Source organism: Manis pentadactyla, chromosome 3 (genome assembly GCF_030020395.1).
Source record: "Manis pentadactyla isolate mManPen7 chromosome 3, mManPen7.hap1, whole genome shotgun sequence".
Lineage (NCBI taxonomy): Eukaryota > Metazoa > Chordata > Mammalia > Pholidota > Manidae > Manis > Manis pentadactyla.
The window spans coordinates 202,718,495-202,745,427 of record NC_080021.1 but is presented as its reverse complement, the minus strand read 5'-3'; the positions used below and the strand labels follow the sequence as shown (position 1 = coordinate 202,745,427).

Here is a 26,933-nt window from a genome sequence, read left to right as displayed (position 1 = left end):
TTTTTAAAATGTATCAATATTTTATTGGGCTCTTACTCAAGCTTACAACTCAAAGTTGCAAGTGCTTTACATTTTTTATATCATTTAATCTTCACAATAACCTGCCAGGTAAGTAGTCTTATCCCCATTTCACACATGAAGAGTGAGATCAAAGGATGGGAAAGATACTGCTCCTGAGCGGCAGAACTTGGGTCTGAATATATGTGACTCTAGAATCCAAGCTCTATGCCACTGTCTCGGCCCACACTTCAGGACACGCACCAGCCTGACCATGCCATGCCTATATCGCTAACACAGAGCCTTCAAACTCAGAGCGCATGTGCATTGTAGATCAGCTCCTTCCAGCAACCCTGTAAAGTGGGTAAGACAGAGATCACAGAATTTCCTGAGATGTAAGTGCAAAGAAATGTACCTTGTAGGCACGCTTGAATGCCCCACCCACAGGTGAGACCATCAGAAACTCTAAAAAGAGACAGGGAAGAACACATCGAGGGCTCTTTAAGTCAGCCCTAAATGGAAAAAAACTGCTGCTCTGTCATTTAACACACACATTTTTATTCTCTGTCATTACATTTACCAGAATTTTATGGTTGGATGATAAATATAGGCATCTGTTGATCACATTCACTGCCCACATTTCCTCGGTGGCACATGAGAAAGGCAGTGATCGCCTTCATGAATAATTTCACTGAGCAAAGCTGCCCTCGGAGCTGGCTAAAGAGGAATGTCTGGAACAGCCATTTCTAAGGGCTGGTCTTGTACATGATTTCTCTTCTCCAGCCCAGAGAAAGAAAACAGTCAGACTCCTCTCTTACAGGGCAAGTTACCCTCATGATTACATACCATGTTCACCAGATCCATTTATAACAAAGTGAACTGCCAGGAAGCAGCAGATCTGGGATGAGACTCCCAAGTCTCTTGCTGGATAGGCCAGTGTTCCGTCCAAAGGAGCATCAGATCTGGGACACCTATAAAATCCTTCTACATGTCGATGAAGACCTAACAGACAGGCCAAGGGCTAGAATGAAGCAGAAAAAGCTGGAAATTTCCAGAACTCTGGCTCTGGAAGGGCGATTAAGAATCATCCAACCTACCCATTTTATAGATGGGTAAACTGAGGACCAGCCAAAATTTACAAAAAAGTGACAATTCAGAACCAGACCAGGTCTGTGCCAACTTCATCATTCAACTCCGTATAGAGAGCAGTTTGCAAAAGCTGCTAAGGAGATAACAAAGCACTCAATCCACAGGGTTTCTTTTTTCCTTAGCAGGTCCAGGTCATGCACAAATAAGTAGAAGATGCAGACTTTGTCCTTGAGAGCTTAGTCTAGCTAGAAAAATAGGCATGTACACAGGAAAGCAGAGCCAATAATATAAAACAAAGACAGCAGCTACGTTAATAATCTAGAGAAAGCAGAAAAGGCTAGCTTAATGTTGAAAAGCTTCATGAAAAAGCGTTAAGTAAAGCTGGGCTTTGAAGCATGCATAGGAATCCAACAGATTGAAAGCACTTGGTATGTCAGTCCAGGCAAGAGTTTCAACTTATGAAGGAATTATGCAGCAGATGAAGCCAAAATTGCAGATGAAGGCTGGGTCTTGGAGGCTGAGGAGCCTTTAAGTGCCAGGATATGACTTCAGGATTTGAGCCTGTGGAATAATGGGACGTCAAGCTTTTGGGGAACAGAGAACCTGGAAGCTTCCGAGCTATTCGTGGAACTCCATGAGACAGACTATCCCTCATTCCAGGACAGTTAGTGTCAGAAAACAAGGGAGTTGCTCTACATCTGTGGCACAGAACCACAGCTACAAGAACTCAGGCCTTTGAACAAAATAAGTCCTCAAATCAGACAGGATCGCTCTTTTCCAAATATTCCCATTAACAGTGATGTGCCATTTGCTTTCTTCTTCTGTCTCCTGGAAGCCTGTGTGCCAACAGACAAGGCCAGGTGCTGCTGTTTTTCATAAAATACAGAGGAAGAAAAACTTTAAAATGGAGAACATTCTGGGAATCTACTCCTTCAGATCAGGAAGTGGCATCTTGTCATTTTAGAAGACCAAGGCAATGCCACAAAGAGCAGTGTCCTCCCTGAGCCTCAGTTTTCCCATCTGACAGGAAGGGCTTGGGAGTGAGTGCATCATTGGACACCAAGCTTTGACATATGTCTGACTCAGTCTCATCATCTTCACATTTCCTGGGCTCTCCAGACAACAAAAGGGATGGAAGAGTGGCCCTTCCATTCCCACCCACGGCTCTAAGCAGCAGAGAACAGGGTGGAGAGGGGCCAGCTCGGCAACCATCAGCGTCTGAAAAGGCCAAGGGTCAGCATGGGATGTCGACAAGCCGTTTGTGCGCAGGGTCCCAGAGGGAGCAAGCAGCCTTGTTGCTGACATGACCGACAGCCTTCACAGTGCTCCCAGATGTTTCTCTCCTCACCCAAGGCTCGCCATCAGGCACCTTGCGCTCCTGAGGCCCCCGACTTCTCATTCAGTCTTGGAGGAGTTGAGTACCTTTATCCCTAGGTCACCTGGCCAGGAACGGGCAGCACCCTGTGCCGAGGATGTGTGCTTCTACAAGCTGGCAAGGGCATGGAATCCTTGGAGAGTCCGTGTGTCGTGTCCCCCCTGCCTGGGGAAGCTGGGAGGTCACCAGGAGCCGGATGTAGTAGCCGCCAAACACCGCCAGCAACTGCTGGGCCATTTCCTGGAAGAGGCAGGGAAGCAGAGTGAGGGTAACCGAAAGCATCTAATGCCCAAGGGGAAAGCCAGGAGTTCCTCACACCCCTGGACCAGCAGTGGTGCTCACTGGGAAGCTCCCCTGGGCTCTTGGAAGATGCCTGGCCTGGCCTGGAACCCAAGCACTGCAACTACATTGTGGGGCTCCTGCAGCCTGTTTCCTTATCTCCAAGGTTTGTACATATAATAATATGCACAAAAAAGCCATGGAGCCTCAAAGCACTAGAAAATTCACCACTGATTTATACCAGCCAATTGCACACAAACACACTTTTTCCAGTTTCAAATATCTGTGAGTCTGTGCAAGAGGTCAAGAATAACACACTTGCAGAAAATCACTGGTAAATGGGAGTAGAGGGAGGAAAACATTCTCATGATGGCAGGATTCTTCAATTCGCACCTTCAATTTCTTCAGACAAGTCCTCCTACTACAGTGAGTTTGCTTACAAAAAGTGGATTTATCACAGGAAGACAAATACTGTATGATTCCACTTTTATGAGGCACCTAGAGTAGTTAATTCATATAAAGAGAAAGTAGAATGGTGGCTTCCAGGGGCTGGGGGAGGGGATTGGAGAGTTCATGTTCAGTGGGCACAGAGATTCAGTTTGGAAAGATGAGAAGGTTCTGGAGATGGATGGTGGTGACAGTTGTGTAGCAATGTGACTGTACTTAATGCCACTGACTTGTGCACTTAAAAATGGTTCAGGTGGTAAGTTTTATGTTATATATATTTTACTGCAATGAAAAAAATTAAACAGCAAAGAAGAATTCAGATAAGAATTTAAGAATTACATTTAATGCATACTCTTATTAGCATATTTGGTCTCTTAAATTTGTCCACAGATCTGGCAGTTAGGATTCCAGGGAAAATGGTTAACTCCTTACGTGTGGTACTAAAGGTCTTTCCTTATCCTTGCATCCAGTCTGAATGTAATCAGGTAAGGCGTGGGTTACAGTGATGCTGCTTATGTCAGCAGAGTTGTTGATGGAGAACAGGCTTTCAAATCAAAAAGGCTGAACAGGCATTTCAGCTCAGTCACATTGTGACAGATCCTGAGCAAGTTACTGTACCTGGCTGAGTCTATTTCCTCACCAGTAAAAGTGGAAAATGAGAGCATCATTACGCTTCCTGACTTCAAGCTCTATTACAAAGCTAGAGTAATCAGAACAATTTGGTACTGGCACAAGAACAGACCCATAGAACAATATAACAGAATAGAGAGCCCAATTATAAACCCATGCATACATGGTCAAATAATATATGATAAAGGAGCTATGGACATACAATAGGGAAATGGCAGCCTCTTCAACAACTGGTGTTGGCAAAACTGGACAGCTACATGCAAGAGAGTGAAACTGGATTACTGTCTAACTCCATACACAAAAGTAAACTAGAAATGGATCAAAGACCTGAACGTAAATCATGAAACCACAAAACTCTTAGAAGAAACATAGGCAAAAATCTCTTTTGAATATAAGCATGAGCAATTTTTTCCTGGACACATTTCCTTAGGCAAGAGAAACAAAATAAAAAATGAACAAGTGGGATTACATCAAACTAAAAAGCTTCTGTACAGCAAAGGACACCATCAGCAGAACAAAAGGCATCGTACAGTGTGGGAGAATATATTCATAAAATGACTCATCTGATAAGGGGTTAACACCCAAAATATATAAAGATCTCATACACCTCAACACCCAAAAAAGCAAATAACCCAATTAAAATATGGACAGAGGACCCAAACAGACACTTCTCCAAAGAAGAAATACAAATGGCCAACAAGCAGATGAAAAGATGCTCCATATCACTAATTATCAGGGAAATGCAAAATAAAACCACAATAAAATATCACCTCATACCAGTTAGAATGGCCACTATTCAAAAGACAAGAAATAACAAATGCTGTCGAGGATGCAGAGAATTGGGAACCCTCCTACACTTTTGGTGGGAATGTAAATCGATGCAACTGCTATGGAAAGCAGTATGGAGGTTCCTCAAAAAACTAAAAATAGAAATACCATTTGACCCAGGAATTCCACTCCTAGGAATTTACCTGAAGAAAACTAAATCCCTAATACAAAAAGACATATGCACCCCTATGTTTATTGCCACATTATTTGCAATAGCCAAGAAATGGAAGCAACCTAAGTGTCCATCAATAGATGAATGGATAAAGATGTGGTATAAACACAATGGAATATTATTATTCAGCCATGAAAGAAAAGAAATCCTGCCATTTGCAACAACATGGATGGAGCTAGAGGGTATTATGCTCAATGAAATAAGCCAGGCAGAGAGAAACAAATACCATATGATTTCACTCATTTGTGGAGTATAAAAACAAAGCAAAGCAGAAGGAACAAAACAGCAGTAGACTCACAGACACTGAGAAGGAACTAGCAGTTACCAAAAGGGATGGGCTTGGGGGGTGCAGGGGGTGGAGGAGGGGGATAAAGGAGCAAAAAATTTTTATTTAAATTTAAATAAATAAGTAAAAAGAAAATCAGAGCACCTATCTGGCCAAGCTGGAGTGAGCATTAAAGGAACTAATGGATAGTACACCCAGTACCCGTTGTCCAGTAAATGTCATCAATATCGCCACCATTATCATTACTCAACAAAAGGCAGAAACTCCTCCTAGCTCGTAGGACCAGTGTTTTCTTTGAGTTATCCTTTGTGCTAGAAAATACTGAAAATTTCAAACAGTGCACTACCACTGGTCTTTCTCACCAATTTACTCTAAAGTCAGTAATGTAAGAAGCCAAGAACTGTGGCAAGAAAATCAGCCAAAGGCTGACTTCTGCCCTTAGCTTTGCCCATTCTCCCTTGCTCTGTGACCTTGGGCAAGTCAGCTGACCTTTTAGAAGGTTATTTCACCCATCAAGAAAGAAGGGGGAAAAAATTCATACCTCAGAGGGTAATCTAAATAATTTTATGCATGACAAAGATCTGTTGAAATGCAGGAGGTCATTATAACCATTTCTCCATCTTTCACGGGCACTGGTTTCATACTGACATCTGATGGCCTGGCCCATGCTGAGACCTGAGCACTGACTGTATTTTCCCTAGCTAAGTTGGAAGGGCAGCTGCTTTAAAAACATGTGCACACACACTGTGACTTGATATTCATGACAGGAAACTGTATAGCTAATAGTTCTGCATGAATTTGAAAACATAATTTAAAAGACCCATTGTATTTAATAGGCCTTTTCACATAAACCCGGGCATGCCACAATAAAGTACATGACCTTAGCAATCTTTTCTGGTCTTCAACAAAAAGTCAACGGGATTCAAGTGAAGAGATTAATATATTTATCGTTTTCTCTTTTAATAGTCCTGTATGCAGGCCCTCCACGGCCCACCGGTACAGAAAGGAAAGTCTGGGCTGGTTTGGACCTTTAAACCCCAAATCTGTTGGCTAAAAAGAAAATGCAAGGGCTCTCCTTCATCACCCATGCCCGAGGTCACACGTCTCCCGGACAGTGGCTCTGTACTCATGGAAATAAGAGGTCAACACAAGCTGCAAACCACATTATCAGATTTCTGGTCCACCAGCACTCAGTCATACCCCACAGAGAGCTTAGGTAGCATGACCCCACAGACCTCAACAGAGAAGTATACAGGATTTAAATATCCAACTGTAATTTAAGTAGGTAGTTGGATAGATGATAGATTGGTAAGTAGATTAAAATGACCCAAATATTTGTCAGCATGGTCATGGGTTAGTTAGGTTATGATCTGCCAACATGCAACCATGCACCCAGGAATTACCAAAAAGAATACCCAAGAGATTGAAAAAATGGGGAGAAAAATAGTAAGTAGAAAATGGTTCTTACAAAGTACTTTTTAAAGTGCAGGTGTGAAGAAAAAAATACTGAAAACTAGTAGGCCAGATTTGTATGGTCTCTACCAACTCAGTAAAGCTGTGTTATTCACAGGAAGGTGACAGTGACCGGCCAGGTGCCTGTTACCTCCGGCTCAGCCTCAGGAACGAGCTGGCAAAGCTCCATCTGCATCAACGGCCTCTCCTGGGGATTTGGGCTGCTGGGCAGGAGAGGTGCTTCCTCCAGCAGGTTCTCAGGCCCCTCTGCTGTCTCAGGGCTCACCCCAGTCTCCATGACAACACAAAGCTGGCTCAATCTGCTTCTCAGCAAGGGCTGCAAAAGAAACAGAGAGGGTGCTTGGGTAGTATCCTACGTTGGATGATATGTAGGAGGCCAAGTTGTTCCCTGAGCTGCAGACCCACAGAGAATGGATGGGGGGGTCCATCTGCAGGCTCAGACCCAGGAGGATCTGGAAGCAAGCCACACTGGAGAGATCAGATAACTCCCTGTGAAATTCCCTCTGGTCCTTTAAAGCTCCTAAATTTCCTTCCATGCTCTCATTTGTTCCTCAAAGCTGTCTGGGACATGTATATCTTTATCTATACACTGCAGATGAGCAAAGGGAAGCTCAAAGGCCTTGCCCAAAGCCTCATGGGAACTAATGGGCCAGGATCAGAGCTAAACCACCATCCTGACCGACTACAGCACTGCCAGGGCCCAGGAGAGGCTGACCTTGGGGAAGGCGCCCAGGGCTCAGAGACGGGAGGGCCAGGCTCCAAAGCAAGCAGAGCCAGCCAGCAGGCTGGCAATAAGACTGCTAAGAGCCTCGGTTTCCTCATCTGTAGAATCAGAGCAAGAGCTCCCTGAATCTTCTTCATAAATGATAGGAAGGCACTTTGAACAAGTAAAAGTCTTCTAAATACAGAAGACTTTCCTTTGCTGGGATCTTTATTATTATTATTATTATTACTATTAATTATTATTGTATTATAAATAAATACATGCTCACTATAGGAAATGTGGAAAATGTGATTAGTTGAAAAGATTAGCTAAAATGCAATTAGTTAAAAAGCCGTAATTCCCTACGCAAAAGCAACCACTGATTCCACATAAATATTCTTCCTTCCAAGTAACTTTTCCTTAGACATTTTTCCAACATTGAGGTAATATACTTTATACAATTTGGCTTCCTGGGTTTTGTTTGTTCACTTAAGGTATCTTACCTCCTGGCTGGTCTTCATTTCTCGAACGTGGTCAGATAAAAATTGCACACAGTTCTCCAGGTCGAAGTAGACAAACCAGAGCTGGGGAGATAAGCAGCCATGATCACTGAGACGCCAAGCCAGCCCAACCTTGAACTCCCTGTCCCTGAGACCACCCTCCACCTCTTGCCTTCCCACCAGAGGGAAGTGGATTCTCAAGATAAGTGGATTTATCCTGGTCTCTGGCAGAAATTCCATTCTGCTCTCACAGGGTCCCTATACATGTTGAAGTCTTCTTTGTATGACTGCTGGAAAAATGGCTTTGTGCAAATTTGGAAAATGTTAAAAATGGCTGCATCCCCATCTCCCACAAGTCACCGAGCATCCCAGATAGACTCCAAATTGCCCTGGACATCATATTCCCATCTGGGGCTACCAACTTCCTCCTCAGGGGCCAGCCTGCTCTTCTGTCTGGAACCCAACATGCAAAGGAATGAAACCTTTCAGAATTCTCACCCCCACTGCCCACAGCCAGGTCAAAGGGTGCTCTGGGGGGAGAGGAGCAAGATAAGAAGACACCTCACAATTACCTCCCCCTTCCTCAACCTCAACAGTCCCCAGACCAGGTTAAACTCCTCCAATGTTCATGCATTAGAAAAACTTGTTGGGTTCACACCTGCCACACAGCACAACCCAAGTTCTGAGTCTCACACCTCTATCCACTGGCCACCTCCTCTGGATCCCAGACCACCCTCCTCCCATGACTGACCCATGGCACCTAAGGTCACATCCCTCTTGCCAACTTGTCACTACCACTGTCTCCTCCCCAAGGGAAGATTTTTTAAATGAATTTCTTTTTTTTATTATGAAAATGTTCAAACATATACAAAAGCAAGGCAGATGAAGTCATTAACTTCCAGCTACCCATCATCTTGGCTCAAAGGCTACCCCTTCGTGGCTACTCTTGTTTCATCTCTACCCCCACCCATTACTCCCCCCAGATTCCTCCATCCCCCACCCCACCTCATCTGCAATGGTTTCAAAGAAAATCCGAGATACTGTATCACCTCATCCCAAGATACTACTTGGAAACTGAAAGAACCCAATCATATTTTTAAAGATGCATCCATTCACTAGTCATCCATCATCCATGCACACAACCAACACTTGTCAAGTCACTCCTAGGTGCCAATTCATAAAGAAGATCCAGGGACAAATGGATCCCTTAAGCTTTAAGGATCCCCAGATTCAAGGAGTTCCCAGCCTATGAGGTCACATTTGAACTGCCAGAAATCTGTGACACCGCTGAGCTCACCCACTGCTGTTGGACAAGATCCTCTTACACCCTATACCTCTCAGGTGTGCTAGGCACCCTCAACACCAGGACCTGCATGTCTGTTCTCGGCTGCAGCCTCAGTACCTAGAACAGTGCCTGGCACATACAAGGCTTGCAATAAATATTTGCAGAATTAACAGGAAGCTTCTTCCAGGTCCCACCCACACACCCACCCTCAGGCTCCCACTGCAGGAGGGTGACTGGTGAGAATGCAGATGTGGTGCGGAGGGAATTTAGCAATTCTAGAGGGCAGGGCCCTGCCAGGGTCCGGAGATCAGAGCCTCTCCGGCACAGCTATGTCCCAGAACCACTGTGGGACTCAAGACTTCCCCACTGTCTTTAGAACAAATGAAACAATCCAGCCAGATGGGCAAAGCCTTCAAGGTCTGACCTACCTCTCCAGGGACCTTGCATGGTCCCCTCAGTGCCCAAGAAAGGGCTTAGCACAGAGGAAGTCACATCTGTTTGCTGGATAAATGCTGAATGAAGAGTGTAGTTTGTACAACTGCAAGCTTCCCTTTCAGCCCTGCCCTGTGGAGGTTCTAGGCCACTCCAGAGAGGAAGATTCTAGGCCACTCCAGACAGTGAGGTTCTAGGCCACTCCAGAGAGGGGTCTCCAGGAAGAAACGCTGAGAGGCAAGGAAGGGCAGGGCTGCCATGGCATCTCCTTAGCAGGTTCCGGGAGATACTGTGCAGGCTAGAGCATGTAGCCACCTCTCCCCATCAGTGCAGCCCAAAAATGGGCCCTCGAGGGGAGGTCACTCCAAGGCATAGTACCTGAATCACACTCTGGCAGCCTTCCACTGTGTCTGTCACCCCCAGCAGCACCCGATGTCTCAGGAGGGCTCCGTTGGCAGCCGACAGCCTTAGGTCCGTGTTGGTGTTGGCCTGTAAGACAAACACCAGCCTCATGGCCGGACCTCCATGCTGCCAGGAAGCTCTTGGGCCTTAAGCAATAACCACACACTGTCCTACCCCTAGATGCCATGGGGCAATCCTCATCTTCAAGGTCATCTTTGCCTCTCCTATAAAATGGGGTTGTGGGTTGTTGGGACAATAAATTCAGCAGTGTCAGACAGCCCTGATTTGAAGCCCAGCTCTACTACTTCCCAGTTGTGTGGCCCTGGACAAGTTATGTCCCTTTTCTGAGTCTTGCTTTCTTCGGTTATAGAATAAGGATAAAGAGTATCCCAGCCTCTCAGGACTCTGGTGAGATTTAACTGAAACTGTGTGTGTGAGGCACTTAATCCAGTGCCTGGGACACAGTCAGGTGCAACAGACAACATCCTGCTTCCCAATGGACTGTGGTGGCCACAAACAAATATTTTAGGAGCTTTCTACATGTACTGGAAATGTGCTACAGGGGATACTCTGTAGGGGATACAAATCCTGATAGAGGCTAATAATGCCCCAAACAAGAGATAAACAAAGAAGTGTATGCAAAATGCTAAGGCTCTCAGGGATGTTCTGTTATGCCTGTGGGACACTAACCGCAAGGGGGACAATGGTCAGGAAGGGGGATCTGCATGGTCCTGAGGGATAAGTGATCCAAGGAGAAAGAAGTCCTTGAGCTGAGGCCTGAAGGAAGATCTGAGGAAGGCTGTGTGACCACAGACTAGTTATTTAACCTCTCTGAGCTTTGTTTCCCCCACTGGCAAAAAGAGTCACTAATGGCAACAGTTAATATTTATTGACATTTACTTTACCCCAGGTACTGTTATAAGTACTTTGCATGTATTAAGTCACTTAATTCTCCCAATAATCCTGGGGCAGCTAAAATTATCATCCCAATTACGGGTGAGGAAACTAAGGCCCTGAGAGGTTAAGTAAGAGTTTACTCCAGGTTGCAGAGCCAGCAAATGACAGAGGTATCCTGCCTCTTTGTCAGGTTGTTGTAGAACATAAATATCAGGCCCCAAACACAGAGCACATAGTAGGTGCTTGTGAAATGGTTGTCATGATTAGAAAGGAACCTGGAGGGGCTCCCTGAACCAGCAAACGGTGATGACAGAAGCATCACTGCATCCCTGCAGCCCCCATGCTGCACCTGTGAGCAAAGACACAGGGTCCTGCTCTGTGCCCTGTACCTAGAATATTAGCTGGTACTTGCAGGGGCTTCATAAACACCAGCTGATGAGGAAGGAAGGGACAGAAGGAGGCAGAGAGCCACCACGCCTGGCATGGCCAAAACTGCAGTAATTACCTCTGCATCACTGAAGCACCTGCCAGGAGCCAGATATTCCACTTGCTTTTGCTAAAGCAGAATACTCTGCTTTTTTTCCCCTCTCCCCATGAGAAGTTTCTTGCTACAGGAGTGACCAGCTCAGTTTATTTTGTATAGGCCAAGCACAAGGGCCCTGAAAGCTCAACAGAACCCAAGGGAAGCATTATTTTGTCAGCATTGTTGCAAAGCCCAACAGTGATCTTTTAGGACAATTAAGCCATAAAGTTCCCATTTGTCCCTGTGAGCACAGGAAGTAAGTGGAACTCAAACCCCAAACCCTGACCACATTTCCCAATATCCCACACTCTCCTGAGCCAGGCAAGAACTGGATGTTTGCTAAATGTCTGAAAGACCAGCTTTGTGCCAGGTGCTAGGGGAGCATCCTGAGCAGCTGAGAAGGCAGCAGAGGGTGTGGTAGAAGAATGACTGTCCCCCAAAGATGCCTGCTCCTCAGAACCTGTGAATATGTTACATTATACAGCAAAGGGGAATTAAGGTTGTAGATGGAATTAATGTTGCTAATTTGCTGACCTTAAAATCGGGAGACTGTCCCAGGTTATCCAGGCAGCCCAGTGTAATCACAAGGGGCCATAAAAGTGGAAGAGGGAAGCAGAAAACTCAGTCAAAGGTGTGAGAAGGGCTCAACCACCATTGCTGGCCTTGAAGATGGAGGAAGAAACTTCCAGGAGCCAGAAAAGGCAAAGAAACATATAGGCTCCAGAAAGGATGCAGCCCTGCCACGTCAAACTTCTGAACTATAGAACTGTAATAAATCCATGTTGTTTGAAGCCACCATGTTTATAGTAATCCTGTGATAGCAGCCACAGAACACCGATACCGTAGGGTACCAAGTGACAACATGGCTTGGAATCTGAGTGCCCACACCTTGAAATCCAGCTCTGCCATTTACTAGCAGCATAACCTGGGACTACTCCTCGAGGCTTTCAGAACCTCAGAGTCTCATCTATAAAATGAGCATAAACAACTCCACACAGATATTTACAGGGGTGGTGGGGAGTGTGAGTTAATGAGTTAACATATGTAAAGTGTTCAGTGGATGATCTACTATACATGAAGTGCCCAGTAAGTAACAAGAGGCAGACACTGAAAAAGCAGAATACAATTAGTGAACACACACTCAGCTGGGCAGTATCCATCCCCCTCATGAATGAGCCCAGGAATCGGAGGGTTCGGGCTCTGAACCCCTGTTCTGCCGCCCCCAGGGGGATGGGGACAAGTTACCTAAACTCTCTGACCACCTACTCTCTACCTCAAAGGCTGCTGCTGGGATTAAATGAGAGACAACTGTCAGCAGGGCACAGGGCAGCGTCTGCCCACCTCTTCCCAACCCTAGCCTCAGGTACCGAGCGCTGCAAGGTGGGCTGGGTAACCTCCTCCTCGCTCACCAGGCTGCCGTGAGCACCCAGAGAGACGAGGTGTGGCAAAGGGCTCTAAGTGCCCTCCTCCCACTCCCAGACACTGTCAAAGCACAGCTTACTTCCAGAAAAACAACCCATGGGTGTTAGATAGGAAAAGCAGAGGATTCAATCACACATGTGCTTTGCTTTCATTTCATCACTGGGCACACGGGCCAGTGTGGATTTTCATCATTGAAGAAATGCTTTGAAGCAGGTAAAAGAGAAAAATCTGACTTGGGATTCTCCTGCCCACACAGCCTTTCTGGAGGGAGCACGGTTGGGGTCTCTGGATGTCCCACCTTTCTCTGGTGTCTCTCAAAGATTAGCACGAGAGTCAGTGTCAGGCTCATGGCAGCCAGGGTCACAAGCAGCACGCCCACCCAGTGGTTCCCCAGGGCAAACATCTGGCTGGTGGAGTAGATGTTGGCCCACACCACCACGTAGAAAACCTGTGAGAAGCCAGAGGAAGAGCACAGTTAGGAACACCAGTCCACAAACAAAGCAGCTCCATTTAAAGGGACACCCATCAACGCTTCTGTCATCCTCCCTACAAGGCCAGCATAAGACTGATGGGGGCCCAAGAGAATAAGTCCTTGTTCCTTGTTCATGAGCAAAGGTAGAGGAAAGGAGTTAGAATGGCAACTCTGAATTCTTGCTTATCCTGATTATAAATAAAAAAGAAAAGGGCTTGGGAATGAGATAAATTTGAGTCAGAAGCCCACACTGATCCTTCAACACTTAAGTGGCCTTGGACAAGTTATAACTCTGTTGACGACTCTCTGGGCCTCAGTTTCCACACCTGTAAAATGGGGATAATGTCAATATCACAGGATTGTTATAACATCACAGATTAAAAATATAACATATATAACAGCTTAGCACATATTAGGAAATTAATACATGACAGTTACCATCCCTTGCCCTACCCTATAAACAGGACATGGGAGTCAGGAGTGCAGTTTGACCATCACACATACAGAGAAACAGCAAATTACAGCAGTTAAGATGACAGATGCTGAAACCAGACAGCCTAGGCTCTAATACTGGTATGTATGTGTGTGTATGCATGTATGTGTAAGCTTATGTGTATATGTGTGGATACCCACATATACACACACCTATATATGATCAGAGATGAAATGGCCCTGTCTATAGAACAGATGGAGAAACCAAGTCCCAAAAAGAGAAGTCTTGACCAAAGCCGGACATTGAATCCATAGCCTCAGTGGTAGGTCTGCAGATCCCCAGCCCCTGCCCTTACCAAACTCTGCTTCCCATCCTTTACCTGGTTACAACTCGCCCATAAATTTCCTCTTACGCTAAATCCAGGTCCATGTGTATTGCTCTCCCCCAGGCAGCTGGGCCACCAGTCCCCAAACCCCTTACCCACACCAACAGGCTCCGGGACACAATGCCAAACTGAGCAGTGCCACAGGAGCCATGGCACGTCAGTGTGTGGGCCCACTTCCCTCCTTACCACAGCAAAAGCCAGCCTCATGGGCCTCGAGTTGTAGATGATGTATCTTCTCACTTGGGGCTCCAAGAGGGCACTCTCGGCCAAGCTCCTGTACTGGTCAGCCGGGACCTGCTTGGCCAGCCAAAGGAAAGAGATCTGTCAGCCAAGGAGAGCCACTGCCCACATCCTTCCTGCTAGCAAGCATGTCACGTCCTGTTCATGGGACTATCATGTGGAAGGGGGATCAGGCATGTTCCAGGCTGCTGCAGAAGGCGGAACGAGGAGCCTGGAGCACTGAGTGGCAATCAGAGGGTACAGCTCCTGGCTCAGGGAAGGACGGGCATCACTGGGGAGGTGGAATGGCTCAAGACCCAAGAGGACATCCGGAAAGGGATCCCCACAGCCCAAGACTTAGTATGTTACAGCAGACCCAGAATAGACTGACAGCTAAGGCATAAGCCCTGGAGCCAGCCAGCCCTGGATCAAAACCTTGTCCCTGACACTCAAGTGCTGTGTGACCTGGAACATGTAACCCCACTTCTCTGAGCTTCGGTTTCCTCCTCTGTAAAATAAACATGATAAGAGTACCCACCTTGTAGGGGTCGTGTGCATATTATAAGACAATACTTACATGCACATTATACAATAAATATATCTACACTATGTATATACATATTATGTAGACATCCTTGGGGGGCTCTTGTTCTGCCTATCACAGTCGGTTCTCTCTTAAATGGACATGTGTATCTAAGTGTATATGTATACTGTCCAGTGCTGGTTCCATGGTGAACACTTGATACACAGGTGCTATTATCAATATTGCAATATCAGTAACTAGTTACACAGTCCCAAGTACCAAAAACCCGCATTTTTCTGACCATACAAAAATGCTGTAGCACATAAAGGCCCTACAGAGTGCACTGGTTAAGAGAACAGAATTTAACCATTAAAGACGGTATTTAAGAACATGGTAGAGCAATATGTAAACCACTCACTAGTTAAGAAAACCCCATCTGAAGACAATGTTTAAGAAAAAATATCCTTTTGTACAAAAGCCGAAAGGAGGTGTGGGAAGAGAAACTAGCTGTTGTGCCAATGTGGGGTTAAATCTGTCCATTTGGAAAGTTCCTCTTTAATGGTTGTTTTAAACAATAACACTATTCAGTTTTAAAGAAGTAAACTCTAAAAACTTCAGGGTAAAATTATAGTGCATCTTCCCCATGCATAAGTAATCCTCACTGGGCAGGGCAGGGAAATGCCTAGGGATTCTGGGGGCTTTGGGAGAAGAGGAAACCACACCTATGGGTACATAATCACAAGAGCAATGGCTACAATTTATTGAACGTATACTTCGTGCTAGAGACAGGGCAAGTGTCCCTCAAGCACTATTCTACTTGGTCCTCACAAAAACCTTCTGTAATGGCTATTAATATTGCCCTCACTTTACAGATGATGAAACTGCAACTCAGAGAGTTTACATCGCCTGCTGCAAGTCATACAGGTAGTGAGCAGTGGGGCAGAATCTGCAGTCAGATCTAGGGATCTGTGAAGCCCAGGCCTGAAACCATCATACTGAAAGGCACTGCGTCACTCTCTAATGAATTCATGTACCCTCCTTTGTATATGCAGTTCCCTCTCCTCAAATGTCCCTCCTCCTGCCTACCCAGAAAACTCTTACTTTGCCTTCAAGATCCCAGAGCAAGTATCTGCTCGTCTGCAAAGCTTTCATAACCACTGCTCCCCTAGGTGCATTTGTCACTTTCTCCTATGAATGTCTTCAATGCCTTATACATTCCTGTACTGCAGCATTTATAAACCGCCCTGAGTGACCTGGCACATGTCCATCTCCCCCACTGGACTCTATGAGCAGTGAGTGTGAGCACAGGCCCTGGGTCCTAGTCACCTCTACAGCACTGAGTGCCCAGCTACGTGCCTGCCACCAGACGGGTACCCAGAAACACACACCAGGGGAGTGAGTTAATCTGGAGGAGAGGACAGTTCTAATACATTTTCCTTCTATCCCCTGCCATATCGAGCACAGAGTGTTTAATAATAAGTATTTTATGAATAACTGGGTGAAAGGATAGATGGGCAACAGGCAGATGGGTAGATGGATGGATGGAAGGAAAAATGGTAGGGACTCAACAAAATCAGCACTCACTTGAATGCCCCAGGTCTGCAGTTGCTCTTCAGCGGCTCCCAGATCAAAGGCGATGGGCGCACAGGTATTGTCGATCCGGAGAACCGTGAGCACCTGGCCGTTGCGGAGCTCTGCAAGCAGACCAGAGGCTGCATCTGGCTGAGCGAGAACTACTCTGGATGAGCCCAGAGCCTGGTGGCATCATTTTTCTGGCCCAAAAACCTTCTCAGGGCAAGGAGGGGCATGGCGGCCATCCTCAAAGCCCTTAGAGAGAAGGCCCGGACTCGACCAGAAAGACCCCAGGAGGCCGCGGGACCAGAGCGTGGAGGCTCTGTATCCACAACGCGAGACCATACAAAGAACTTCCCTACTACGAGAGCTGTCCACACTAAAAATGGAAGGGAGTGAGCTCCCCATCACAGGAGATATTTAAACAGAGGCTGAACAACAGCTGCACTGAGAAGATGGTGGAGCAGCATTTATTTGAGCGCTTCAAAGGAAGCTGCACCAAATAAATCTTCTATACCCAGCAGGCACAGAGTCGTTGGCAGAGAAATGAATCTCCAAAGATGCCCTGTCCTATTCCCCAGAACCTGTGGCTATGTTACCTTCCGTGGCACAGGAGAATCACAGCTGCTGACGGAGTTAAGATCGCTGACCAGCTGGCCTTAAGTAGGGAGTGGTCCCGGATTATCTGGGTGGTCCCACAGTCATTACAAGGATCCTTAAAAATGGAACTGGGAGGAGGCAGAAGAGTGGGGAGTAATGTGACTGGAAGAAAAGCCTGGGGATGGAGCACGGCTGGCGCTGAAGATAAAGGAAAGGTTCAGGAGCAGAGGTATGTGGGCAGCGTTTAGGAGCCGGAGGGGAATGGAAACAGACTCTCCCAAGCTGCCTGAAGGATCAGCCCTGCGGACACCATGATGTCAGCTCAGCGAAGCCAGCATCGTACTTCTAACTAACAAAACCCTAAGAGGACAAATCTGCGTTTTGCAAGCCACCATGTTAGTGGGTATTTGTTACAACAGCCATAGAAAATGCATATGCTGACTTATTGGTAACTCCTTCCCGTATCACTCAACATTTTAAAAGCATAAACTGAGTTAAGTCTCACCTCAAAAAACACCGCATCAATCCAGGCTGTGATAACCTCAGACCATGAGACTAAGTGAGGCCAGCTGGAGTCAAAGTCCTAGGCCCAGGGAGGAATGGCTGCAGAATGAAGCCACACCCACCCTCAGTTCTGAGTAGAGAAACTGCTGGGAATGCCTTCCACTACGGGATGAGGCCTTGTGAGCAGCCAGGGGGATGAGGGTAGCAGTGGGGCCCCCAGCCCTGACGTTCCAGGATCCCAGTGTTCAGCCATGCAAGGCTGGGGATGGGATATTTTGGCACATTTTCTGTGGCCACTGCTTAGAAAATGAGGTAAAACTGAAGTGATTAAACCACAGGTATGTCAAAGCTCCTGTCACCTCTGCTTAGGTCTGAGTAAACAAAGCAAAATGACTAGCTCTACCTTCTTGGGAAGTCCTGGCCCACCCACTCTCTACCCCTCCCCCAGGCTCCCACTGGGCCAACAAACTCCCTAAACCCATGTACCACCTAGCTTCCCTACCACAGCCCTAGGCCACGCTCCCGTAGCTCACCCCTGCACTCCTGCAGCAGCCTCCTAATTGGCTTCCCCAGACCCCCTCTTCCCTTCTACAATGTGCTCTCCACCCTGCAGCCCGGGGTGGCAATCAGATGAACTAATCTGAGTAAAACTTTCAATAGCTCCCCAGTGCTCTGCCAATAAAAGCCACCCTCTTTATCATGCTCTCTGGCCTTACAAAAACCAGCCTCCTGCCACACGCACCCTGAACCACTCAGTGTCATTTTGTGTCTTGCCACACCAGCCTCCCTTGTTTCTTGAACATGCAGTATTCTCTCCCACCCCAGGGCCTTTGCATATGCGATTGCCTTTCCCTAGATCGCTTCCACCTAGTTTCACCCAGTTAAATCCTTTTCATCATTTGTATCTCAGCTCATTAATCACTTTCCCAGAGAAGCTTCCCTGACACTCTATACCCTTAGCAGATCAACTCCTTCAGCCAAGCCTGCCCATAATTGCCTGCTCTTCTTTTCAAAGATGAGTACCTATGTTTGCAATTACTTGATTAAAGTCTACCTTTCCAACCAGACTATATACTCCCACACTGGTTTTGCTCATCACTGAATCCCCTGGGCTAGGTTCAGTGCCCAGCTTATAGTAGGCACTAAATAAATGTCTGACGTATAAATGAATTAAAATGCTAGAACTCTGGTTCCCAAGCCTGACACAGTTCTTTTCTTCATACCCTGAGATATCGCCTATGATCTCAAGGGTAACAGAATTCTATTTTTTTGCAAGAGGTGAGGGTATGGAGGCAAGGTGGTGAGGGGGAGAAAGCACAAGCTGGACAGCTTCAGGATTCAAACTGTAGCTGCCCAGTCACTAACAGAGAAACCTTGAAGCAGCAGTCTAAATCCTTCACCTGCTTTCTCACATAAAAGATGATCATGTCCACTGCAGAGACCTTTACAAAGAATTAAGATGATGAAAATAAACGCTTGGCACTGTTGTTGTGATTTAAAAGCAAGCTTGTCGGAACCCAGAAGTTAACAATAAAGCAACCTTGATTTAGCTGTATTTGTTTTTACCCTCCCGCACCTTGTTCCAGAAAGGATTTAAAGTGGCTTCATAAAAATAAAATATGAAAAGATCAAATGATAAAATCAGATTTGAAGATAAGCAAATAGAGAAAACTAGACATAAAAGAAAATAAAGGCAGAAATAAAACAGAACAATAAAATAAAATAAGGCTAGCTTCCAGGTATTGAACCCTTGCTGTGCATCAGGCACAGGGCTTAGGCCTCAGTCATGATTCCATTTCACCCTCCAAGAGCCCAGAAAGGTGGGTACTATAATCATGGAAAAGGAAACAGCGCTTCTGCAAGGCAAGCGGACTTGCCCGATGTTACCAGAGGAAATGAAAGTAGAAGAGAAAAAGCACCACACAAAATGTGGGCGGTTACGCAAGATGGGGCCTCAGACTACCTCCCCATTTCACAACACAAAGCAGAAAACTCACGCTGACCGAAACACCAGGATGGAGATTTTACCTGCTCCCCGAGCCTGGCTCTTTGCACACCGAGGAAAGTGTCTGCATGTTCTCATGGTGTCTTTGCTGGCCTTTGGAACCATGAGTTCTGCATTCTCGGCAATAATCTCTCTCATCTGTTCCCTAGAGTGGGAATGGCACGTAGCCCACTTAAAAGCACTTGTTTTCACACCTCCGCTAAGAAAAAGAACCTGAAAATCTACCAAAGAAGGATGTGCGTGTGTGCATGTGTGTGTGTGCACAATTTCCTTCAAAGGAGCGAGAACTGGCTTGCCAAAAACCAGTGGAACAATGTTTTCAAAACTCTGAAGGAAAAACTTTTTATTCCATTTCATTCTCTGGTGGGTGTATGTCTATGTGTAAATTGCTTCCCTGATAACAGTAGAAATGAAAGAAACTCTCATTTTTAAGTAGTCAAGTTTCAATCATCTAAGTAACCAGCCACAATTCAAAATGCTGTCTCCCTTTGCTTATGCCCAGCCACCCATCTGTTCATTCATTCATTCATTCATTTATTCAACAAAACACTCACTGATCATCTGTGATGGGCCAAGCCCTGTGCTAGGTATGTCAATACACGGATGTACAAGACAACACAGCTCCTGCCCCCGTGGAACTTATATTCTAGTGGGGGAGCTGGACATTCAACACTTTATTACATAGGTAATTATTTAATTACAGACTATTATAAGGGATATGGAGAAAAGCAGGAATATATCAAAAGGTCTTGATGAGCTGGGGCATCAGGAAAGGATTCTCAATAGAAGGAATATTTCACCTAAGCTCTGAGGATGAATGGAAATTAAGCAGGGGAAAGGAGGCAGGGCAACAGCCTAACAGGCAGGAGGAACCACCTCAGATGCAAAGGCCCTGAGGCACAACAGTAAGGCAGGAACAGAGACCAGGAGCAGCAGGACCCATTAAGGGAGGCCTTGTAGGCTGGTGCATGATAAATGCTTGTGTTAAGCCCAGCGGGAAACACTGAGGCAGAAATTGATATGGTTGGTTGTACATTTTAAAAAGATGTCTCTGGATGCCACAGAGAGAATGGATGGAAGAGACAAGGAGAAGAGGTAAGTGGGAAGTGACAGCAGGGATCCAAGCAGAGGGTGACAGTGACTTGGTCAAAGGAGGTGGTGACTGACAGAATGGGTAGAAATGACAGCAAGTGGCCTGGAAATGTATCCCCAAAATGTCCACCTTTATCTAGTGGCACTCTACGCCCCTCCACTCCCCTGCCCTCAATCATGCTGTGGGAGTCCAGCTCAGCACCCTAGGGGGAGGAGGAAGGGAATTAGGGGTCATGACTTTACCTTGTCCCCAGCCGGAAGAACTCCCCCCAGGCAGGGCACTCCAGCCAGGAGAGGGGGTGGGCAACGGGCCAGCCGCCCCACCAGGGTCTATCCGTGGTTCGCAGGCCATAGCAGAGAGCCGACTGGGTGTCTACTTCCCCTTCTCAGATCGGAGATTCATTCTGGAGCAGTCACTTGCCTTCAGAAAACAGCATAAGAACGAACCTCAGGCCTGGCCCTGGGCAGACCGGGCTCCATGGGCTCTCCAGGGCCAAAGTCACGAAGAGGCCAGGGAGCGGCTGGGAGGCTTCCTGCTGACTTTGGTCTTTCTGGTCATGCTGAGGAGGATTCTCAGCATGAGTGAGGAGGAGGAACTGAACCCCTCCCAGGGCCCAGCTGAGAACTTCCCTCTGGTCTCGGGTCTTCTCCAGCTCAGACACATCCAGCGGCCCACGGAGAACTCACGAGCTGACCAGGCCCCACGCCCAGGCACCTGGGATTTCCTTTCCCTTACTGAGAGCACCCCAGGTGACCAGGCACAGGACAAGTATATTCATCATGTGAGCCTTGTTTATACAAAGGATCTCAAAGAGCTTCCCAGAAGACAATGCAAAATACAAATGAAAAAAATTATGATGGTGGGAAAGATAAATTTTTAAAAGTCACAACCAAGGTATTTTTATCCTGATATACAGGCAGTCAGGGTCCCAAGCAGAGGTAATAGAGGTTTATATTCAAGAACATGAATTCTTGAATCCAGGTTAGGATGAATCAGTTTAAATAACATTCTACTACCTACTAGTTTATAATCTTGGGCAAGTGGTTTAACCTCAAAGAGCTTTAGCTCCCTGTCTTCAAGTAATGATACCTTCCCCACACCGTTGCTGCAAAGAATCGATGGGAAGAAACATATAAAGGACAGACAACAACATCTGGAGCAGAGGATGCATCCCAGAAATACTATGCCTCATTGTTGCTGTCTTGAGGTTTAACACAGTTGCCTTCCTGAGCTAAGAATTTGGTTTTGAACTTCCAAGTGGCCAAAGCTAAAATATTACCAGTTAAATAGTTCCTATTATCTGTAGGAGGAAAAGAAAAAAAAAAAAAGGAGGGTGAGGATGCAATGCGTCTTCCTGGCACTGAGCTCTAGATCTCGGAACTGCTTCCAAAGTACGTGGAAGCCGGGCCAGTGACAGCACAGCAGGCAGGACCCTTAACCACTTTCAGCAACAAAAGCAGATGCTCTTCATGGGTATTTTCTTACGGCCAAAACTACGACTCCAAAGCCTCACATTCTGGCTGGAACCTACATACTTTCTCCCTGTTAGGTGTCCACCAGGGGCCCTGAGAATCACCCCTTGCCAAGGAAAATCATGCCTAAGTCCCTGGATAACACACCAGACAGCCTGACGGTCTTGGTAAAAAGTCTACTACCACTAGAACCATTTTTTACTTCTGTGATTCTCAATGTGGTAGAAACAAGACTGTCCAGTTGGCATACATCTGCTTGATTCCAAGCTGGCCGGAGGGCTGACCACCACTGCTCAGGCTCCCTAGAGAGCAAAGCCTGACTCCCACACACCCCCACACCCCGACCTTCCACCTCCCGGTCCTTGTAGAAGGACTGGCTACATAACTGTGGGGCCAAGTACAAAATGAAAATGTGGGGTTCCTCACTGAAAAATGACACAGAATTTCAAGATGGTGACAGCAGAGCATTAAATCAAGTGGGGGGCCCTTCCTAAGTGGGTGACTGAGCAGACTGTGTGCCCCTGAAGCCGGCCCAGACTTTGAACTCTGAAAGATCACTTGGGAGCTGCCTCCACCAATGAAGAATATACGAAAATGAGCCTTTTGCTGACAATTACCACCCCCCTGCTCAGTACGAGGCTCTGAGGCCAGAAAGCAAAAAAAAAAACCTTATGAAAAGAGCAAGGACATTAAGGCCAAAGAGCCTGGACTTGAATCCCCACTCAGCCGCTCCCATTCTCTGTGTCCTTCACCGTCAAGGTACTTAACTCCCTGAGCCTTGCTGTCCTCATCTGTACAGTGGGTTCTGGGAGGCCTACCTGGCACAGCTGCCGTGGGGATAACAGGAGGAACTCTAAGCATGGCATCTAGTAACATGCTCACTAAACAGGCCCCTTTCCTCACAGACTTCTCCCATTTCACAGAAGAGAAAACTGAGGGCCAAAGATGTGAAAGGACCTGCCCAAGGGAAGCAGGGGGTGGGCTAGAAGCTGCGGAACCAGGAGGTGAACCAGGCCACCCCAATTCAGAGTCCAAGCCCATAATTCTTATGCCCCTAAGCCTTGGGCCTGAGTTCTAGCTGTCTCTGAGCCTGCTCCTTACGCCACCTTTAAAAAATGAAGAGTGGGTAGAGGAGACTGCATTTCCAGGTGTGATCTCACAACAAATTCCATGGGCATCTGAGATGCTGCACGCTGGGAGGGTGGGGCCATCTCCCTCCCACCTGGTCCCAGTCCTGACCTACAGCAGACACTTTCAAACACCCACTGAGCATTTACCACTCAGAGTATTGCCCCTTCCTTCCTTTCTTCCTTCCTTCCTCTTCTCTTGTACCCCAAAGAGGCATGAAAGCAATAACAAGAGCCCAAGGATGTTTGCGCTTTTCCAGGCAATCACTGAAGCCCTTTCCTGCCTCCTTTGATCACCATCCAGGCCCACCAGGTAAATACAATCCTTAGATTCATTTTCCAGACAAGGAACCCAGGAACACGACAGCTAGGAGCCTGCAGCCCAGAGGCTGTACTGGAATCTTAGCAAGGCCTGGTGACCCAGGAGCCCACCCTCCCTCCTCCAGGCAAGAAGGACCACATACAGCTGGAGCTGCCCAGCTAGCCTTCCGGACTGCATGGAAGGTTCCATTAGCTGCAAAATCCCCCAGTTTGGCATTTTCTTTAAGAAGAAATCCCAGCACCCCTGTTGACCCAATTAGCTTCCCACAAAGTCTCAATCAGGAGAGTTCATTCTTTCACATGAAAGCTGTTTAGTGTAATTGCTAAAAGTTACCTGCCGTCTTGCCGCTTCTCACCTGTGGGTCCTGGAGCAAGTTACTGCTCTCTGCCTCAGTTTCTATACATGTCAATGCGGGTAATAATGTTAACTTCAGATTGTTGTAAGGCTTAAACTTATAAATCACTCAGAGCAGCAGTGGGCAAAGGGCATCAATGAAGGAATACAGCAGTCACTACTTTTACTCCCACGCATTCCCTGAGAATTGTGAGGGCCAGGTCCTGTGCTTTCTCAACTATAAAACAAAAATCTCAAGTCCCTGTTCAGCCCTCCCTCCTGGGGATAACCATTTGGTGGGAAAGATTAACTCAAACAAAGCAAGAGAAATAAGAGGCAGACAATGACCAAACAAGGCAGTGAGAGGGTGCACGCAGTACCTTTGGGGTAGGGGAAATGTTTGGCAAAGGTGGAGGAGAAAAGGGACAGTCAAGTAGGAAGAGGTACAGACCAGAGGCCAGGATGGGCCTAATCAGGGCATCCTCTGCACCTGCCCTGCAGCCCCTCCAACCTGGAGGCTGCAGAGGGGCAGGAGCAGTGTTGGCAAGACTGAAGGGTCAAGAGCAGATGCTGAACCATTACATTACATCTCCTTGGGTCCTGAGCTTGAGATGCAACTCAGCCCAGCACCAGCCTTCAGGGACTTGGGAAGGAGAGACGTCAGCGTGGAAGCAGAGCCAGGGAGTGAGCACAGCCTTGAGGCTCCTGCAACTAACTGGTCATACACTCAAGTGTCTTTTGCTGACTGCATTTTAACCAGATCTTCTAGTTACCCATCTTTTTTAGTTAGGTGGCGAGCCCCTGCAAAGGAAGATAAATCCTTAAGTCCGTTGAGCAAAGGTCTTTTATGCCTCTTGGGAATCCATTTCTGCAAGCACTGAGTGCCCCGTCTCCCCAGGTACCGTGTGCCTCACTGGGATGGGGGGAGGGGGAGCAGAGAGCAATCCTACAGTTTTCACAAGTCAGCTTTTGTTTTTGTTAAACTGGAAAGTCCCAACAAAAGGCCATGACACGGTCTGTCACAGAAGTTTTAGGGTAAAGAAGTCTTGAAAGAAAAATGGGTCCAAGCTCCCCATTTTGCAGATGAGGAAATTAAGACCCAGAAACGAAAGTAAACTATCCAAGGTCAAGGAGCCAGTCGTGGGGGAGGTGGCTAGAACAAACCCAGGCTCCTTTAGGCCGTAGGTGTCCCACCACACCGGGACTTGGCCTTGGGTTGTTGTATCTTGCCCTGGTCTCTGCCCTCAAGTCCTGTTCTGGACACGCCGCCTGGGGGTCCCCTTCACCCCAGAAATCACCCCCGCCGTCCCGTGGCCACCCAAGAGTAGCTCCTACGCACGACGCGCGGGGCAAGGAAGCCCAAAGAAGCTCCGGGCTGCGATGAGGGTGCCCGGGAGGCCGCGCATCGCGGCTCCGAGCGGCTCCAATCTGGGCTCGCAGCCGCGCGCGCGCGCACACACGCACGGGGCGCGCCCCGGGGTCGCGCACACTCACCCGCCGGCGCCAGCGCTCGGCCGCCTACTCCGTCCGGGGACGCGGAAGGTCGGGGGCGCCGCCGCCCCTCCGCGCCGCGGCCTCCGGGCACTGCCGCCCGCGCCCCGCCCGCTGCCCGCGTCGCGCGCCGTCCTTCCCGGTCCCGCCCCCGGGCCGGGCCGCCCGCGCGGTCACCCACCGGGAGGAGCCGCCTGCCAACTTCGCTCCGGGGCCAAGAGGGAACCCTTCCCCCGGGCCTGCGTCGGAGCCGAGCTGGGAGCCGCCTTTCATCAGCCAGGCTCCCTCCAGGGACGCCGGGAAGCGCCTCGGCGCTCGCCGACCGCGTGCGTCAATCCTGGGGCCCCCGAGTTCCCGCCCCTGCGCGGGCCTCTGTCTCCCCATCGCTGGAGCGGAGAGGTCCAGCCCGCGGCTAACACAGTCACGGGACCCGACGGATGAGGCAGTACTTGCGACCAGAATTTCTTAGACCTTGTTTTTTTTATTTTTTATTTTTATTAACTGAAATTCATTCTTTATTAAGATTTACTCATTTTTACTTACTTGCTTTTCTCAATTCCAAGATCCTTATTGAGGATGCCGCACGGCATGTCATAGTCAAGTCTCTCTAGGATCTTTTAGGCTGTGGCAGTAATAAAAACTTCTCTTGCTTTTGTTTTTGACAGTTTTCAGGAAAATTGGTCAGGTATTTTGTAGAATGGTCTTCAGTTGGTATTATCTGATGGTTTTCTCATTATTAGACCGAGATTGTGGGTTTTGGAGAGAAAAACTATGGAAGTTGTCAGGTTTCTCCACTGTTTATCTCTTTGCCCCCCTTTCCACACTATACTCTCCGGAATAAAGTTATTGTGCGTAGCCTACACTTAAGGAATGGGAAGCTATGCTTCACGTTCTTAAGAGTGGAGAATCTTCTTAATTGTTAGGAATTTATCTGTAAGGGATATTGTTTATAATCCACCATTTACTTATTGAGTCATTTATTTACCATAGTGTGAACTCTTGGATATGTATTAGATCAATAGACCTTGTTTTCTAATGAGAAATTATATATGCACCGTATTTTGAAGAGCCCCAGTTTGGAAATCAGGCTAAGTTATAAGCCAAGCCTTTCCACTTTTTAGACCATCTTCGGTTAAGTAGTTAACCTGTCTGTGCCTTTGTCTTCTGTAACAAGACATCAAACTATTTCGTGGGATTGTGTAGTCTCTTTTAAGTGTTACAACTACCAGACACATAAAGCTGCTCACTCGATGCTGACTGACCCCATCACCATCACTTGGGATTTCAGAAGGGTCTGTGAAGTGCTCCTTCCCCTGAGAAAAGCACTAGCTTTGTGTATTTTTCCACAGAGCACATATGGACAGATGCACACACAGGATATTTAGTAAATGGGAGCCTGTTCCATCCTTGGGCACCCTGTTTTTTCATTCGGCAAAATTCTTTAACATTCATCTCATGCCAGAACACGTAGCTCTGCCTGCTTCTTTTTAGTGGGTGCATAAACCTCCATATGATGTAGGAAGGCTCTCTCCTTCCTTCAGCCCTTCCCTGCAGTGGACATGTCAGCAGGTGCCCTCTCTTGCTCCCAGGTCTTGCTGAGATGGTCACAGCCACAGGGCTCAGTACATGGCACAGCCTGCAT

General features: G+C 47.3%; 1 protein-coding gene across 4 annotated transcripts; it reads right to left on the bottom strand.

Annotated features, from left to right (window-relative positions):
• TMEM268 (transmembrane protein 268) lies at nucleotides 1-25,649 on the bottom strand. Of its 4 annotated transcripts, none has more exons than XM_036915526.2 (9): nucleotides 25,295-25,649; nucleotides 20,789-20,966; nucleotides 16,357-16,484; nucleotides 14,217-14,324; nucleotides 13,039-13,188; nucleotides 9,875-9,985; nucleotides 7,783-7,863; nucleotides 6,707-6,892; nucleotides 1-2,701 (listed from the first exon to the last, which is right to left on the bottom strand). In XM_036915526.2, exons 2-9 carry the CDS (start codon nucleotides 20,895-20,897, stop codon nucleotides 2,522-2,524), a joined length of 1,053 nt encoding a protein of 350 aa, XP_036771421.1. In that variant the 5' UTR covers nucleotides 20,898-20,966; nucleotides 25,295-25,649; the 3' UTR covers nucleotides 1-2,521. The 4 variants fall into 4 exon arrangements, with proteins under 4 accessions (XP_036771421.1, XP_036771422.1, XP_036771423.1 ...); XM_036915527.2 differs by having other exon boundaries at nucleotides 16,357-16,466; XM_036915528.2 differs by lacking the exon at nucleotides 13,039-13,188.
• Nucleotides 25,650-26,933: the final 1,284 nt, after the last annotated feature.